General features: G+C 52.9%; 6 protein-coding genes across 6 annotated transcripts; 4 read left to right on the top strand and 2 right to left on the bottom strand.

The window, feature by feature from the left end:
• Nucleotides 1-1,255: 1,255 nt before the first annotated feature.
• Nucleotides 1,256-2,923, top strand: BDV59DRAFT_128705 (uncharacterized protein). The gene is made up of 2 exons (XM_073686943.1): nucleotides 1,256-1,886; nucleotides 1,940-2,923. The coding sequence occupies exons 1-2, from the start codon at nucleotides 1,428-1,430 to the stop codon at nucleotides 2,594-2,596; spliced, it is 1,116 nt and encodes a 371-aa protein (XP_073550921.1). The 5' UTR covers nucleotides 1,256-1,427; the 3' UTR covers nucleotides 2,597-2,923.
• Nucleotides 2,924-3,115: 192 nt separating this feature from the next.
• gpi16 (GPI-anchor transamidase subunit GPI16) lies at nucleotides 3,116-6,146 on the bottom strand. The gene is made up of 5 exons (XM_073688679.1): nucleotides 6,117-6,146; nucleotides 5,361-6,005; nucleotides 4,900-5,294; nucleotides 3,624-4,842; nucleotides 3,116-3,572 (listed from the first exon to the last, which is right to left on the bottom strand). Exons 2-4 carry the CDS (start codon nucleotides 5,711-5,713, stop codon nucleotides 3,812-3,814), a joined length of 1,779 nt encoding a protein of 592 aa, XP_073550919.1. The 5' UTR covers nucleotides 5,714-6,005; nucleotides 6,117-6,146; the 3' UTR covers nucleotides 3,116-3,572; nucleotides 3,624-3,811.
• BDV59DRAFT_199369 (uncharacterized protein) lies at nucleotides 3,148-3,631 on the top strand (the record flags this gene model as incomplete). Its single annotated transcript, XM_073693349.1, has 3 exons — nucleotides 3,148-3,309; nucleotides 3,368-3,570; nucleotides 3,622-3,631. 3 exons carry the CDS (start codon nucleotides 3,148-3,150, stop codon nucleotides 3,629-3,631), a joined length of 375 nt encoding a protein of 124 aa, XP_073550920.1.
• BDV59DRAFT_172178 (LUC7 domain-containing protein) lies at nucleotides 6,081-7,232 on the top strand. The gene is made up of 3 exons (XM_073688678.1): nucleotides 6,081-6,184; nucleotides 6,256-6,587; nucleotides 6,663-7,232. The coding sequence occupies exons 1-3, from the start codon at nucleotides 6,142-6,144 to the stop codon at nucleotides 7,113-7,115; spliced, it is 828 nt and encodes a 275-aa protein (XP_073550918.1). The 5' UTR covers nucleotides 6,081-6,141; the 3' UTR covers nucleotides 7,116-7,232.
• A 68-nt stretch (nucleotides 7,233-7,300) lies between these two features.
• BDV59DRAFT_172177 (putative PHD finger domain protein) lies at nucleotides 7,301-10,853 on the bottom strand. The gene is made up of 3 exons (XM_073688677.1): nucleotides 10,357-10,853; nucleotides 9,570-10,231; nucleotides 7,301-9,509 (listed from the first exon to the last, which is right to left on the bottom strand). Exons 1-3 carry the CDS (start codon nucleotides 10,361-10,363, stop codon nucleotides 7,584-7,586), a joined length of 2,595 nt encoding a protein of 864 aa, XP_073550917.1. The 5' UTR covers nucleotides 10,364-10,853; the 3' UTR covers nucleotides 7,301-7,583.
• A 156-nt stretch (nucleotides 10,854-11,009) lies between these two features.
• BDV59DRAFT_172176 (uncharacterized protein) lies at nucleotides 11,010-12,209 on the top strand (the record flags this gene model as incomplete). Its single annotated transcript, XM_073688676.1, has 1 exon — nucleotides 11,010-12,209. A coding segment is annotated over exon 1 (758 nt), but the record flags the coding sequence as incomplete, so codon positions are not given.
• Between the last annotated feature and the right edge of the window lie 214 nt (nucleotides 12,210-12,423).

The following is a 12,423-nucleotide window of genomic DNA, read 5'->3' as shown; positions in this document are numbered from 1 at the left end:
CTCCCCGTCATATAATCTTAGATCAATGGACCGGTATTACCCCGCATTAGATGTCTTTGGGGTCAATATACTGTTCCCAATAGATCAACCGTTCTGATATCACGATCTTTCCGTGGCTGCAAGACATAGATACACATGGAAATTATTCATGTATAACGGAACGTGCGCCTTCCAAAACACAAATTGTATCCAAACTCCCAAATATTATTGCTTGTTCTGTAACTCTCTATAATTTCGTGGCTCGGGAATAGGATGATCACGTCAAATGGAAGGATGATGAGCTGCTGAGCCGCCTATGGCGTGCTTGCATAGTATCTCTGCCATGAAACACAAAATCAGGCATGAAGGGCTACCGGAATGAACTCCGATGTGAAAGGCCCAACCGACTCATTGAGTGCAGTTATGTGGTTTCCTGGGTTGAGCACATACTAGTAATAATAGTACCGTAGTCCTAGCCAGACGGATGACTGGAACAGTCACATGGTGACTGCCACTATTCGATACTGCAGATCAAACAGACCCCTTTGCTTTTTACACTATGACTAAAGTAAAAGGAAGCTCCTAACTTGGAACGTAAAGCACTTCTACTACTAATAGTGCTACAATCGCTGATCTCGACTCTCAGATTCAACGGTACAACCCATACATAGTGGCACTGCTTGGGGGAATGCTATGTATAAGCAGGCGATTTGTGTTACAGATAAAAAAGGTTATATATATCCCGACCAAAACCGAACCTACCTCTCACTGCTCACCGCGAAGGCTTTCGACCTCATGTAGATGGAGAACTTACCGCTTGGATGGTCAGTCGGACTCTGATATGGCGGCGGTGGGCGGCAGAAAACCAGTCATCCATCGGAGTGGAGCCTGCATCTTTAGAGTGCGGACAATCTAGTACTACTTCTCATCTGATGTCCAAACAACAGTATCCTTAATCTTCCCCGAGCTGTACAACTGGTGCACCGGTACGTGATATTCTCTGATATCCCCCTTGCATGCTTGTTACGATTTCCCAGCCTCTGCATCCCAACCTCCGCAGAATGGCCGCTCCACAAGACAGACCGCCCTGGAGCTGCCCGCATCGGCTGTCAATTAATGCATAGTTGAGCTCCCAGAGGCCAAAAGTATCGTGGCTGGCATTTTATCTGCATAACCTAGCTGGTTCTTGATGCGCAACGCCACTGGGGACAATCACATCTACCTACAGCCTGCGAGAGTCAACACAACTTCACTTGGCGATAAACTGACTGTCTTCCCCCACTAGTGCTGATCGCTGCTGATCCCTCTCTACCCCCCGAGCCGTCGCGGAGCGCTTTCATTGGCCCTATACCTGTCACGGAGAAGACGCGTCTTGTGGCTTCGAATCCTTGGTCACAGAGAACCCCGAATACACACGCATTTTGAGACCCTATCGTGCTGTTCGCATCATGGATGAATTCGCGCAAACTAGAGGGGCGGACGACTTGTTCGACGACGAGATTGTTCCTGTCTCCGAGGAACAATCTCAGCCCGAGCCGCAAGTGGAGGAAGAACCTGTCGCGACAACAGAGATCGATACACCACCACCACCTCGGGTTGACACCCCGTCGCGGTCCCGCGGTGGCGAACGGCGAGGACGCGGTCGAGGCAGAGGACGTGGCGGACGAGGAGGATCCCAGAACCCCAGCCAAAAGCGTAACGACGCGACCGCGGCTATGAAGTCGGTCGACAGCACCTCCCAGCATGAAAGCGAAAACGCGGATGAATCGGCGCGCGATACACCCGATACGACTGAGCAGGGAAATAAACCGGAGGTCACTGCGGACTCGAAGTCTGCTGCGGGAGGTGAAGGTCAGCGAGTACCGGCTGTACGCGGGGATCGTAGCGCCACCGGTGGGATCAAGAAGGTATATCTACTGGTTCTTGACGACAGAAGCTTCGACGCTAATCATTTTCCCAGCCAAAACTTACGGAGGAGGAGCTTTCTCGGCGCATTGCGGCAGCCAAAGAGAATGCTGCAAAGGTAGCCGCTGCGCATGCACGCGCGGCAGCAGACCAGGCCTCCTTCCTTGAACGGGAGAAAGTTGCAGAAGCGAAGCGACGCGAAGAACTTCAGCACCGCCGCGTCATGGATTCGGAGAGAGAGCGCAACCGGCAACGAAAGCTCCAGGCTCAAACAGGGAGAGAATGGGATGCCGAGAAGCAGGAAGAGACATTTAGTGGACGCGGCGGCAGACAGTTCCGCCGAGGTATGCATGGTGGTGTCTCCGGATATACTCGGCGAGATTTTGGAGACTCACCAGGCCACGAAGAGGTGTCCAACAGTTACTCTCACCATGGCAGTCCCCGAGGAAGAGGGCGCGGTCGTGGTGGACGTGGCCGTGGAGGGGCCCGTGGTCAGCGGGATGTGGCAGCAACTGATGAACAACCTGAAGCCAAGGCCACTCCAACTCCCGTGATTGACAACGAGGCCGACTTCCCTGCTCTTCCTGGTGGTCAGAAGCAGAGCGGCGCGATAGAAGCTCCATCTGACCCCGATGTCCGCAAAGCGGAGGCATCTTTATCGCCAGTATCCGCTACAGGAGCCACATGGGCTGATCAGGTTGAGAGCGGCTAAACTAGAAGAGAACTACAGGCTCTCACCGCTTTTTATTCTCTCTTTTCCATGCGTGTTTATTCCTCGAACTGTTTTTATCCTCCCCTTCTGCCTTTGACTTTGCATACTCCATTGCAGATTTCGCCCTATCCTTATATATCCTTGTACTGACTCTAACATCACTCACCACAGCTGCCGATACCACAAAATGATGTACATAATTAATCACTTTGCTAGATGTTCTATACGTGACGCTTTTACTCCTACAACATGTGCTGGTTAAATACTTGCTCTGAAAGATGCCCTCACCCCGTCTTTTGTAGTTTTGTTTGGATTTGCTGTGCGCCGAAGTCAATTTCGGTTAGTGCACTGTTAAATATAGGCGATATAAGATAGTACGTCATGCACCACTGGATGAAACTAGATGTTAATCCTGGATTCTGCTGTCGGTACGCACTAGATCATGATGATGTCATTCCAGACGGCAACAGTATATATACATCTACTCCAGGATATCCACCACATATATTTCAAATTGTTCATTCGCACTTATCTAAATCCCACCATTAAACATGTCTGGCGAGTACTCTTCCCAAAATAGCCACGGAACGTCCACTCGGGGTGGCGCGGGCTTTATTCCCACCCCGGCCAACAACGTCGATGGTGGCAGCGGTCTAGGCGATAAGGGATTCCCTAAGGGTGGCGGCGGAACAGAAGGTCTCGGCCATGTTGCTGTAAGTACCATATCTTGATTTTGTCACGGAACGGGACTGATGCGTGACGGGTTTATAGACCGATAGACCGGCCGCGACGGAAGGCGAGTTCAACAGCCTGAAAGAGCAGAAGGCCAATGCGGAGTCGCATTTCATGGACCGGATGAGCGAGCAGAGGAAGCCTACGTGTGCTACGGAAGATCACAGCTTTGCGCAGCAAAGACCTGGAGGGTCAGGGACATTGCCTGGATGGTCCAAGGCGAAGGATGCTGTTGGTAATATGTATGTCGCTTGCTTTGGTCACGCTTATGCCTTTTGCTAATACTCTAGCAGGTTCAGTTAGATATCATGGATAAATGGACAAAAGTTACGGATGAATGACGATGAGAAATGCCTGTATAGCTATTACTTCTTGTATTTGGGTCTCTTTCAATGCTGTCTACTTTCACAAAACGACATTGTATTAGCCGTAAGTTGATGAAAGCGTTCCGAGTCCAGTGCATGGTACGCTCCCTTGCACCATCTAATCCTTCTTAGACCCCTTCCCTTTAATCCGATCCCGCAATGCCACGATCTTACCCAGTAGACGGCCTTTGACTGTCTGTGCGGCAACTGCCTCTGCTTCTTCAACAGTGACAAAGCGACGGACGAGAAGATTGAAGATGCTTCCAAAAGCAAGCGCAATAACGGTGCTAGTGAGAATGATCACATTGTATGGCATGCTGAAGTCAGGGGTCGGTAACGGAAGAAGAAGGCTGGTCGTCCGGATGTAAACAGGAGTATCCTGGTTATCACCACGGATCTTTATCACCGCAGGAGCAACATTAAAACCTCTGTTGGCGTCCGGGGGGTATTCGGTGTACCGCAGGACCGCCTTCTCAAAGTCATACGTAAGGGTCACCGTCGAAGCAGCGGGGATAGACAAGGCGAGTTCCAGTTGAGTACCACGTTCCCGATCCACCGCAGGCCGATAGAATGTCTCCTTTATGAACTGGGCGGCGGGAACCTGCTGATGGACGCCGTCCTTCCCAATTATTGTTGCCTGGAGAGTGTGGACAAATGGACGCAAAAACCATGGGAGACTCTCGAAATAGATGAAATCCGCAGCCTCACTATCTGATGGGTTTTCAAAGATAATGCGCATGCCTCCTCGCTCTTGACCATGGCCAACAATGGTTCTCTCAGCACGCAGGACAGGCTCATTCATGGGTATCTGCGTGGTGACTTCCTGCTCCGTGAGAAGAAGGTCGAAGGGAGAAGATGGTCGTAAGGTATAGCAACGGGAGAAGCCATCCGTCTTCTTGACCTCAATAGCATTAGGTGATGCAGACACCTCGCGTTCATGAGGAACGCGCAAACAAATGGTCTCTTCGCTAGTATCAGAGCCCTCTGCGAGGGGACAAGCGCCACTGACACTGCGTCCAAAAACCTCAGACAAGCTCCAGCCCTTCTCAGAAGTCTTTTCCAAGGGGTAGCAAGTGTCATCTGAATGATAGGATTTGGAACTGTCGCAGACAAGCTGATCAGCGGGAATCGGCCTAGGGATAGGGTTGTCTGAAACGTCCGTTAGCTACAAAAAAGCACAAGCACTGTTAGAACCTATAATCTCACCTCGGGGTCGCGTAGACCGGTCGATATCCAGTATGATATCTACCGTCTGCTCAATTTGCACAAGACAATCGTCTGGCAGCGGACAGATGGGCCGTACATCCACGGACATACTCTGCCAAGACGCATCAAATAACTTGTGACCGTCGAACAGGCTGGACACGCCGGCCTTTCCTTTGCACGGGAGGAGTTTCAGGAATGGCGTGAGGTTTTCCGTACACACAACTTCGCCGGGAAGTGTGCCGTGCAGAAGATGCAGATTGCTGGGGGAGGCATGGTCCCCCGTGGGCTGGAACGACGCAACCGGTCGGGTGGTTCGAGTTGAATCGATGAAGTTCAATGACGCACAGAAAAGGCCCGAAAGGGACTGCGTTAGAGTGATCCATCTGGCAAAAGCCCTGCGCACAAGTCAGTCCCATATTTTGACGGAATCGAACCTCTGTCCCCAACTGACAGACACATACTCTTCATCATCTGAGGCATCTATCCATGCCCATAGTTCCACCCCCGTAGCACCCTCCTTTGTTCCATTCCAAGGTCTCGAGCCCCAACTTTCGTCATCCCACCGTCCTGTGGTAAACCGGAGATGTAGCTCTTTTGTGTGGGCGTGTTGCAGGAGCTGACCTAAAGCGCGAGGAAAATATCGGAAATTCCGCTTGTTGAAGGCTTCTTGAGAGGAATTGCTCTGGAAATTGAATGAGGCTAGCAGCGACGACTGCGGAAGTGGCTGCAGAAGGAGGCTCTCATGGTAGTCCGACGTCGCGGCCGAAGTCAACGCGACGAGGCAAAACAAGGGAGCGAGAAAGAGGACAAGCATCACGTCATACTTGCCGTTCGAGGTTTATATGAGACTGTTCTGCGACACGGGGTTCCCACAGGACTTGCTAGCTCTCCATCCAGCGGTGGTGGATGCTGCGGAAAGGAAGAGACGGGGAGATTAGCGACTGGGAACAGACCGCAGGCGACAATACAAGAACGCAACAAGTCAGTTACAGGCCAGAGGGTTAGGAGAACGTCGAACGGCGGCGAAAACCCATCGCTTGATATCGGGACAGATGGCTCATAGTCCCGTCGTCGGTCCCTTTCCCAAAAGGGGCGCCCCGGCTTTGGTAAGCGCAACCGCGTTTAGCGCGACCGCCCCCGAATCATCGTTTGTCGCGGTCCATCAGGTTGCTGCGAGCCACCTTCAAACCATCTTCGCTGATCCCTCGAGCCCCCAGCCTTCGACTCTAGCTCCATTGCATCATGGCGGCCGAACAGAGAAAGCTGCTCGAGCAGCTCATGGGCGGTGAGCGACCCTTCCCTATAAAGAAACAGCTATCTCTGATGCAGTCCTACTAACACAAAATCTTCTACCAGCCGACCAGCTCGTTGGATTCGGCGCCCCATCTCGCAACGCCCAGCTCTCCATCACAGATCCCAAGGTCTGTCGCTCATATCTTGTGGGAACCTGCCCTCATGATCTCTTCACCAACACCAAGCAAGATCTGGGCCCTTGTCCCAAGGTGCACAGTGAGGGACTGAAGACCGAATACGAGACCGCGTCTGCGGCGGAGAAAGCCAAATGGGGATTCGACTTCGACTACATGCGAGACATGCAGAAGTACATTGACGACTGTGACCGGCGGATTGACTCCGCCCAGCGACGCCTGGAGAAGACCCCAGATGAGATTCGCCAGACCAATAACCTTGTACGCTGCCTTTGCCCTCATGAACCACCAGCCAATTTGATCATACTGACACAAGGCCCTTGTGCTTGTTCACAGCTGAAACAAATCTCCGACCTCACCAAAACCATCAACGGCGGTCTTCTCGAAACCTCTGTCATGGGTGAAACCGGCTCCGTCGCGCAAGCCCTCAACGAGCTGCACAAGATCCGTACCGCGAAGCACCAGAAGGAGGCTTGCGAACGGGAACTGAAGAACCTCCAGGATACGTCTGGTCCGTCCGGACACCAGAAGCTACAAGTGTGCGACGTCTGCGGTGCGTATCTGAGTCGTCTGGACAACGACCGTCGATTGGCGGACCATTTCTTTGGAAAGATGCATATGGGCTATTCGGATATGCGCAAGACGTACAAGAAGCTGAGCGAGGAACTCAAGGGGAGGGCACCTCCTGTACGTCATCATGATGACGACGATGGTGGCTGGGGTGGACGTTCGGGTGGTGGAAGAGGACCTCGGTATGGGGGATATAAGAAACGAGGCGGACGCTGGTGATGGTATCTCCTTTGGATGTCTTCTTTTCTCTGTATTTGCATAGCGCAGGCGTTATCCTTCTGATATCTAGGATGTTATGAATCCCATATCTATAATAGAACCAGTTTGAGTCACAGGCTTCATTGGACACTTTGATTCGGCGTCTGGGCCTACACGGTGGACTTGGGCATGGATGTCTCGTTGGTATAAAGGGTAAATGAATACGTAACTGCTAATTCTATTGATTTTTCTTCGACTATTACGAAATTAAAGGAATTGACTCGCATTTGGGGAACGGACGGTGGGTGCATGCAGAGCATGCTACAAGAACGAAACAAATTATCACTAAATAATATCAAGCAGACAGGTACCGGAAAGCCCATTTTAAGAACTTATTTCCTGATTCCAGCAGAACAGTAATGACTAAAAACAACATGTCCAAATCGTAAAGACCAGAGGGTGATTATTGTACAACTGTATTGCTACTAACTACTGCTGGGGACCATGTCCATTTGTCGTGGCCTGTGTCAGCTCTTGCATTAGGATGTCATAGTTCGAGGCAGTCTCTGGCCGGCGAAATAGGATATCCCTGATAACCGCGAGCTGGGAGGCATCCGCGTTCGGGGCGCGTTGCATGAGTTGTTGGATGGCAGGGGAGTTCACTTGCTGGCCCAAGACTTGCACTGCAGCGGCAATCCCCGTGAGAGGAGCCTGTTGAGATGATGCAGGCGGGTATGAGACATATTGCTGTCCAGTCGGTACTGGCTGAGCTGGTGGCTGACTATACGGAGCATGTCCCAGGGGAGTCCCACTCAGAGAGGAAGGAGTTGGTGTGACCTGAGATGTAGCGCGCGGCCCAGGAGTCATGACTTGTGCTTGTTGAGGCGTCGCAGCACCAGCGGTCATTGGGCTTGCTGTTGCAGAAGCACCGGGCTCCTGGCTAGGCTGGTGCGATGGGGGTTGCACAGATGAAGGGTTGGAGTCGCTTGTTTTGACGACGAACACAACAAGTAGTATGCGCGCTGGGGTGGGTTCTTCAAGGGAATTGTTTTCCAGAAGCTCGATGAACTCCGGCTTCTTGGAGGAACCCGCCTCAATAGGAACGATATAAGTATCCTTCACTGCCGGCAGAGGATGCTTTCCGACCACACCATACCGATTGCGATCTTGGAAATAGTTGAAAAGATTGTCGAAGGCGGCCTGCTCTTTTGGGAAGTCGGGTCTGCTGATGGAGATGACCGAGACATCGGTAGAACTGCTAAAGCGCAGTCCACAGAGATAGTTGCTGGCAAGCTGGATGTCAATTCTTCCGTCCACAAGCAAGGTCGACGGTGCCAGCCGTTCCCAGGGAATGCGTCCACTGAGATCAGCACCCCCAACATGCTTTGCAGACGAGGAGAAATCGGCAATAGAGTTCATGACAACCTTTCCATGCCAAATGATCCCCTCGTCGGAATAGTCCTTGGGTGAGTAAGGAGGGGACTCTGGCTCGTCGTCTTTCAACAATTGATCTATCTCGGCGTCGGCTTGGACCCTGCCAGTCGGTACTGGCTCACGAATATGGGTTGCCACCTCCGGGAAAACTTGGTCGTGGCTGGTACCGCCAGGAGAGTGACCTCGAACGGGGAAGTGCTCGTCGTGAGGCGAAGATTTCGTGTCGGCCGCTTGTGACTTGGAACTCCTCCGGGTGCCGTCGGCTTCAGCACGCTGTTGGGCGCCTGGACTGCCAGAAGGGCTAGCCTCAGCCTCAGCCAGGCTTCGTCGGGCTGGTGCGTTTGAGAAGACGGGCTCGCTGGAGACGTTCTGGTTGTCGTCCTCGATAAATTCCTCTCCCTTATGCGTTCGTCTAATCCGGGGCCCCTGGTCCTGGACAATGATGTGCTGCCTCTCGGCCTCTCGCTTGATCTCGGCGTCCTTCTGCTGCAGCTCCTCACTGGCCATGTCTTGGGAGCTCATTTTAGACAGGGCGTCTGGGGACAAACTACCTACGAGCAGACGATCTCGTAGAGAAGAGTTCTTCTTTACGTTGAACAAAATCGTCCGCAGTTGTAATTTATAGGCCTCTGTCGGCTCCCCTGACCGCCCGCCGATATTCTGATACATTGCATACTCGATTGCGAGGGCGAGCTGCTGACCGAATCCCTCCTTTGTCTTCCCTTCGGGTAAGTTAAAGGATCCACGCTTCTGAGCCTCCGTTATTTGCTCTACAAATAATTTGGACAGCGCAGTAGCTGCACTCCTCCGAGCAGGGTTGGAGATCTCATCTATGGATGTCACGCCGCCAGTCGCCGCCTGTTCCATAACAAACCCGGGTTGGGAGGCTTGGTCGGTGACTTCTTCTTTCACTGGGACCGACTGCGCGTCCGTCGTGCTCTCCCTGACCGGTGAAGTCTTTTGCTGCTTCGCTTTCGGGCCCTGCAATAGTAACACATTAGTGATAGTGTAAGGGGATGATAATCGCAGTCGACCACTTACTGGTTCCGGTGTTGGGACATCTTGATGCTCCTCGAACTTGCGCTTTTGCGTACTCGTGGACTGGGCGTCAGCGGCGTCATCATGCTTCTCAGAGACAGGGGTCGCTGCCGTTGCTTCGGACTGGGAGGGAGGTACCGGCGCGGGCGTGGTCGATGCAGCGGTTCGACCTGGAGTACTGGCCTCCGTTCTGGGTTCGCTCGGCCGGCCTTTCCTTCCGCCCCGTTTGCCCTTCTTGCGGCGAGATTTTTTCTCTTCGGCTTCCTGGCGTCTCCTTTCGGCGGCTTCTTCCCAGGGCTTCTCCCCACGCGCCATCTTATTGAGGAGCTCTTTGTGGTTCTCCGGTCTGCACTGTTCGCAGAAATACTGGTCAGGTTCCTCGCCCTTGGCGAACTTCAGCCCCATGCAGTCGTTGTGTTGCCAGGCCGAGCACTGGTCGCAGCAGATCATGTCGCGTTCCACATCTTCCTCCTCCTCGTATTCGCCGCAGATGCATCGGATGATTTCCTCCTCCTCACTGGGAGCAGGGGTAGGTTCGGCGGAGGTCTTCGCATGTTTATCCTTGCTTTGGGACTTGGCCTTGGACTTCTTCGCAGGGGTCTCCGGGACGAGGTCGAGGTTCTTGTGTTGGCCCTTGGTGGAGCGGCCTGACCGACGCGGTTCATCTGGAGTCTTCGTTAGCATCCTGCTGGTAATGCCATCGCATGGGGATTCCTCCCAACCCCCAGTTGTCGCCACAGCGGCTGTGCTTTGACGACTGGTCGCGAAGGGTTGGTACACTATTGCTTACCGGCCATGATGGGGTATGTAGAGAGAAATAAAGAGGAAAGTTCAAATTGACTACAGCGCAAAGGAGGGTGAAAGCGAATCGCGACCCAGTTGCGCAACCCACGCCACCGTGGTCTCTTTCTACGGGGATCAGAGGACTAAAGTAATACACAGAGGGGAAGACAGTGGACAGTAGCACTGTTACTCAGGTCCACACCGGTATTACTTTATCTTGTCGACGCTTTTCCGCCAGAGGTTTATTAAGAAGAATAGGTGTTGTTGCTTTGTTGCGGGTGTCGCGCGGAGCGTGAATGCTTGGCGTGAGCGGGGTCGCGTGACGAGACCCCTTGAGAAGGATGATATGGCGAAGAACGGTGTGCTGATGGAAGAGACTGAGTCGCGTCAACGCGCAGAGGTTGGTGATTGTCGGAGAAGACCGCGGACCAGCGAGGGGTGGTGGTGATGGAAGGATGATGTGAAGAGGGGGGGGGAAGACGAGTGTGGAGGAGAGAAAGATTGGATGGTTCTGGAAGAGAAAGACAGAGAAGAGAGAGAAAGAAAGGCGGCCCTGACTCAGCAAAGTCACGTGCGTAATGCGGCTCGAACGGGAAAGGCTTGGCTGCGCAGCTTCCCTGCAATCTCCGTCGTATCTCCAGCTGCTGTCGTCATCCATCCCTTCTCTCGACATTCATTGTTTTATCCACAAACTACCACTCCTCCCATATCCTCCCTCTATTACAATGTCAGACGTGCGATCCTTACTCCGCAGTGAACTCGCCTCCCGCAAGGGCTCATCTTCGTCGACGCGATCAGCTCCGAACCGCGTCACGAAGAAACGGAAGGTAGATAATGGGGATGACTTGACGCGCAAGAAGGTGCGGCATGTTATGGCCGCTGCCGACCAGCAGCTATCAAGCTCCCCGGCGATTCAGCCGCCGAGTGCACAAGCCCTCGACGAGGAAGGCGATCAAGAGCTAGAGGTTGAGTCCACACCACAGGAGGCTCCGTCCGAATCGGTAAATCTCCAAGAGAATGTCAGTGCGGGTGGCGAGCCCCCGGTTCCTCAGGCAACCCAAGCTATCGACGAGGATGAATGGGCGGCGTTCGAGCGGGATGTCGTGGCTCCCACCCGGGTACCACAAGCGGTTGCCGCCGCCGCGACCATATCGGCAGCCCCGATGACCGCAGAAGAAATCGCGGCGCAGCAGGAGAAAGATAACCAGTCGATGGTTCGAGCGCGGGAAGCCGAGGCCGAAGGCGAACGAGAAGATGCAGCACGATTTCTTGAGGATGAGTTTGACGAAATGGAACAGCTGGAAGAACGTGTCCGCCGGCTGAAGCAAAAGCGGGAGGAACTGCGAACAAAACGTGCTCTAGAAGACGCCGAAACTGGGCCCGTCAACGATCAAGATGATCGAGCCAAGGCCAACAAGGAAGGCGAAGAGGATGACGACGATGACGATGACGGTGACGACGACTGGGACAACTGGAGATTTAGGTAGGCGGGTACCCTCGAGTCCCGGAGCGGATGGAAATTGGAAAGGCGTCATTTCATACATGGGAGGTTAGGTCTCCGGCTTTTCATAATTACGGTTGATACCCCTACGAGCCATGATATCACACAAACTGTTCTTAATTACTCTAATGAATCAGGATATCTATTGGGACATGAAAGTTGGTACCTTTGCATGTGTCTTTATATAATTGTCTCGTTGCACGCCGTTCATATTGTGTGGCAATGTGTTTCGCCCTGTGGGATACAAGAGTACTTTATACATTATACAGTTTCCTACGAGGCACAAAGCACCCTGGAGCAGAAGGGTGAGTAGTCTTAGGAAGACAGCCCTCGCTTTGGGGGTCACTGATAGAATGGATGTTTTACGACGGAGATAGTACAACATTAGTAGACTGCAACCTATATCGGGTTCAGACTGAGGCTATGCGATGTTAGAATGAGGGCGTTCGCCCTACTTCATGTTTGTCTTGGTCAGCATCGGAGTTACTGACCAGCCCGTATGAAACAGTTCTCTAGAACAACAACCAGAAGATTAAGGGAGCTTCTGCTTCATGGGGATGTACAAGGCCAACC

This window comes from Aspergillus ambiguus (assembly GCF_047715705.1).
Source record: "Aspergillus ambiguus strain CBS 117.58 unplaced genomic scaffold BDV59scaffold_5, whole genome shotgun sequence".
Taxonomy (NCBI): domain Eukaryota; kingdom Fungi; phylum Ascomycota; class Eurotiomycetes; order Eurotiales; family Aspergillaceae; genus Aspergillus; species Aspergillus ambiguus.
This window is presented reverse-complemented; position numbering and strand designations above follow the sequence as displayed.

What these genes read in the sequence shown, in the direction of transcription:
- BDV59DRAFT_128705 (XM_073686943.1), top strand. Translation starts at nt 1,428, where the DNA reads ATGGATGAATTCGCGCAAACTAGAGGGGCGGACGACTTGTTCGACGAC. An exon ending in CCACCGGTGGGATCAAGAAG is followed by an intron (nt 1,887 to 1,939) that starts GTATATCTACTG and finishes TCATTTTCCCAG; the next exon opens with CCAAAACTTACGGAGGAGGA.
- gpi16 (XM_073688679.1), bottom strand. Translation starts at nt 5,713, where the DNA reads ATGCTTGTCCTCTTTCTCGCTCCCTTGTTTTGCCTCGTCGCGTTGACT. An exon ending in GATGCCTCAGATGATGAAGA is followed by an intron (nt 5,295 to 5,360) that starts GTATGTGTCTGT and finishes ACTTGTGCGCAG; the next exon opens with GGCTTTTGCCAGATGGATCA. An exon ending in CCGGTCTACGCGACCCCGAG is followed by an intron (nt 4,843 to 4,899) that starts GTGAGATTATAG and finishes CGGACGTTTCAG; the next exon opens with ACAACCCTATCCCTAGGCCG.
- BDV59DRAFT_172178 (XM_073688678.1), top strand. Translation starts at nt 6,142, where the DNA reads ATGGCGGCCGAACAGAGAAAGCTGCTCGAGCAGCTCATGGGCG. An exon ending in GCTCGAGCAGCTCATGGGCG is followed by an intron (nt 6,185 to 6,255) that starts GTGAGCGACCCT and finishes ATCTTCTACCAG; the next exon opens with CCGACCAGCTCGTTGGATTC. An exon ending in TTCGCCAGACCAATAACCTT is followed by an intron (nt 6,588 to 6,662) that starts GTACGCTGCCTT and finishes GCTTGTTCACAG; the next exon opens with CTGAAACAAATCTCCGACCT.
- BDV59DRAFT_172177 (XM_073688677.1), bottom strand. An exon ending in ATGTCCCAACACCGGAACCA is followed by an intron (nt 9,510 to 9,569) that starts GTAAGTGGTCGA and finishes TTACTATTGCAG; the next exon opens with GGCCCGAAAGCGAAGCAGCA.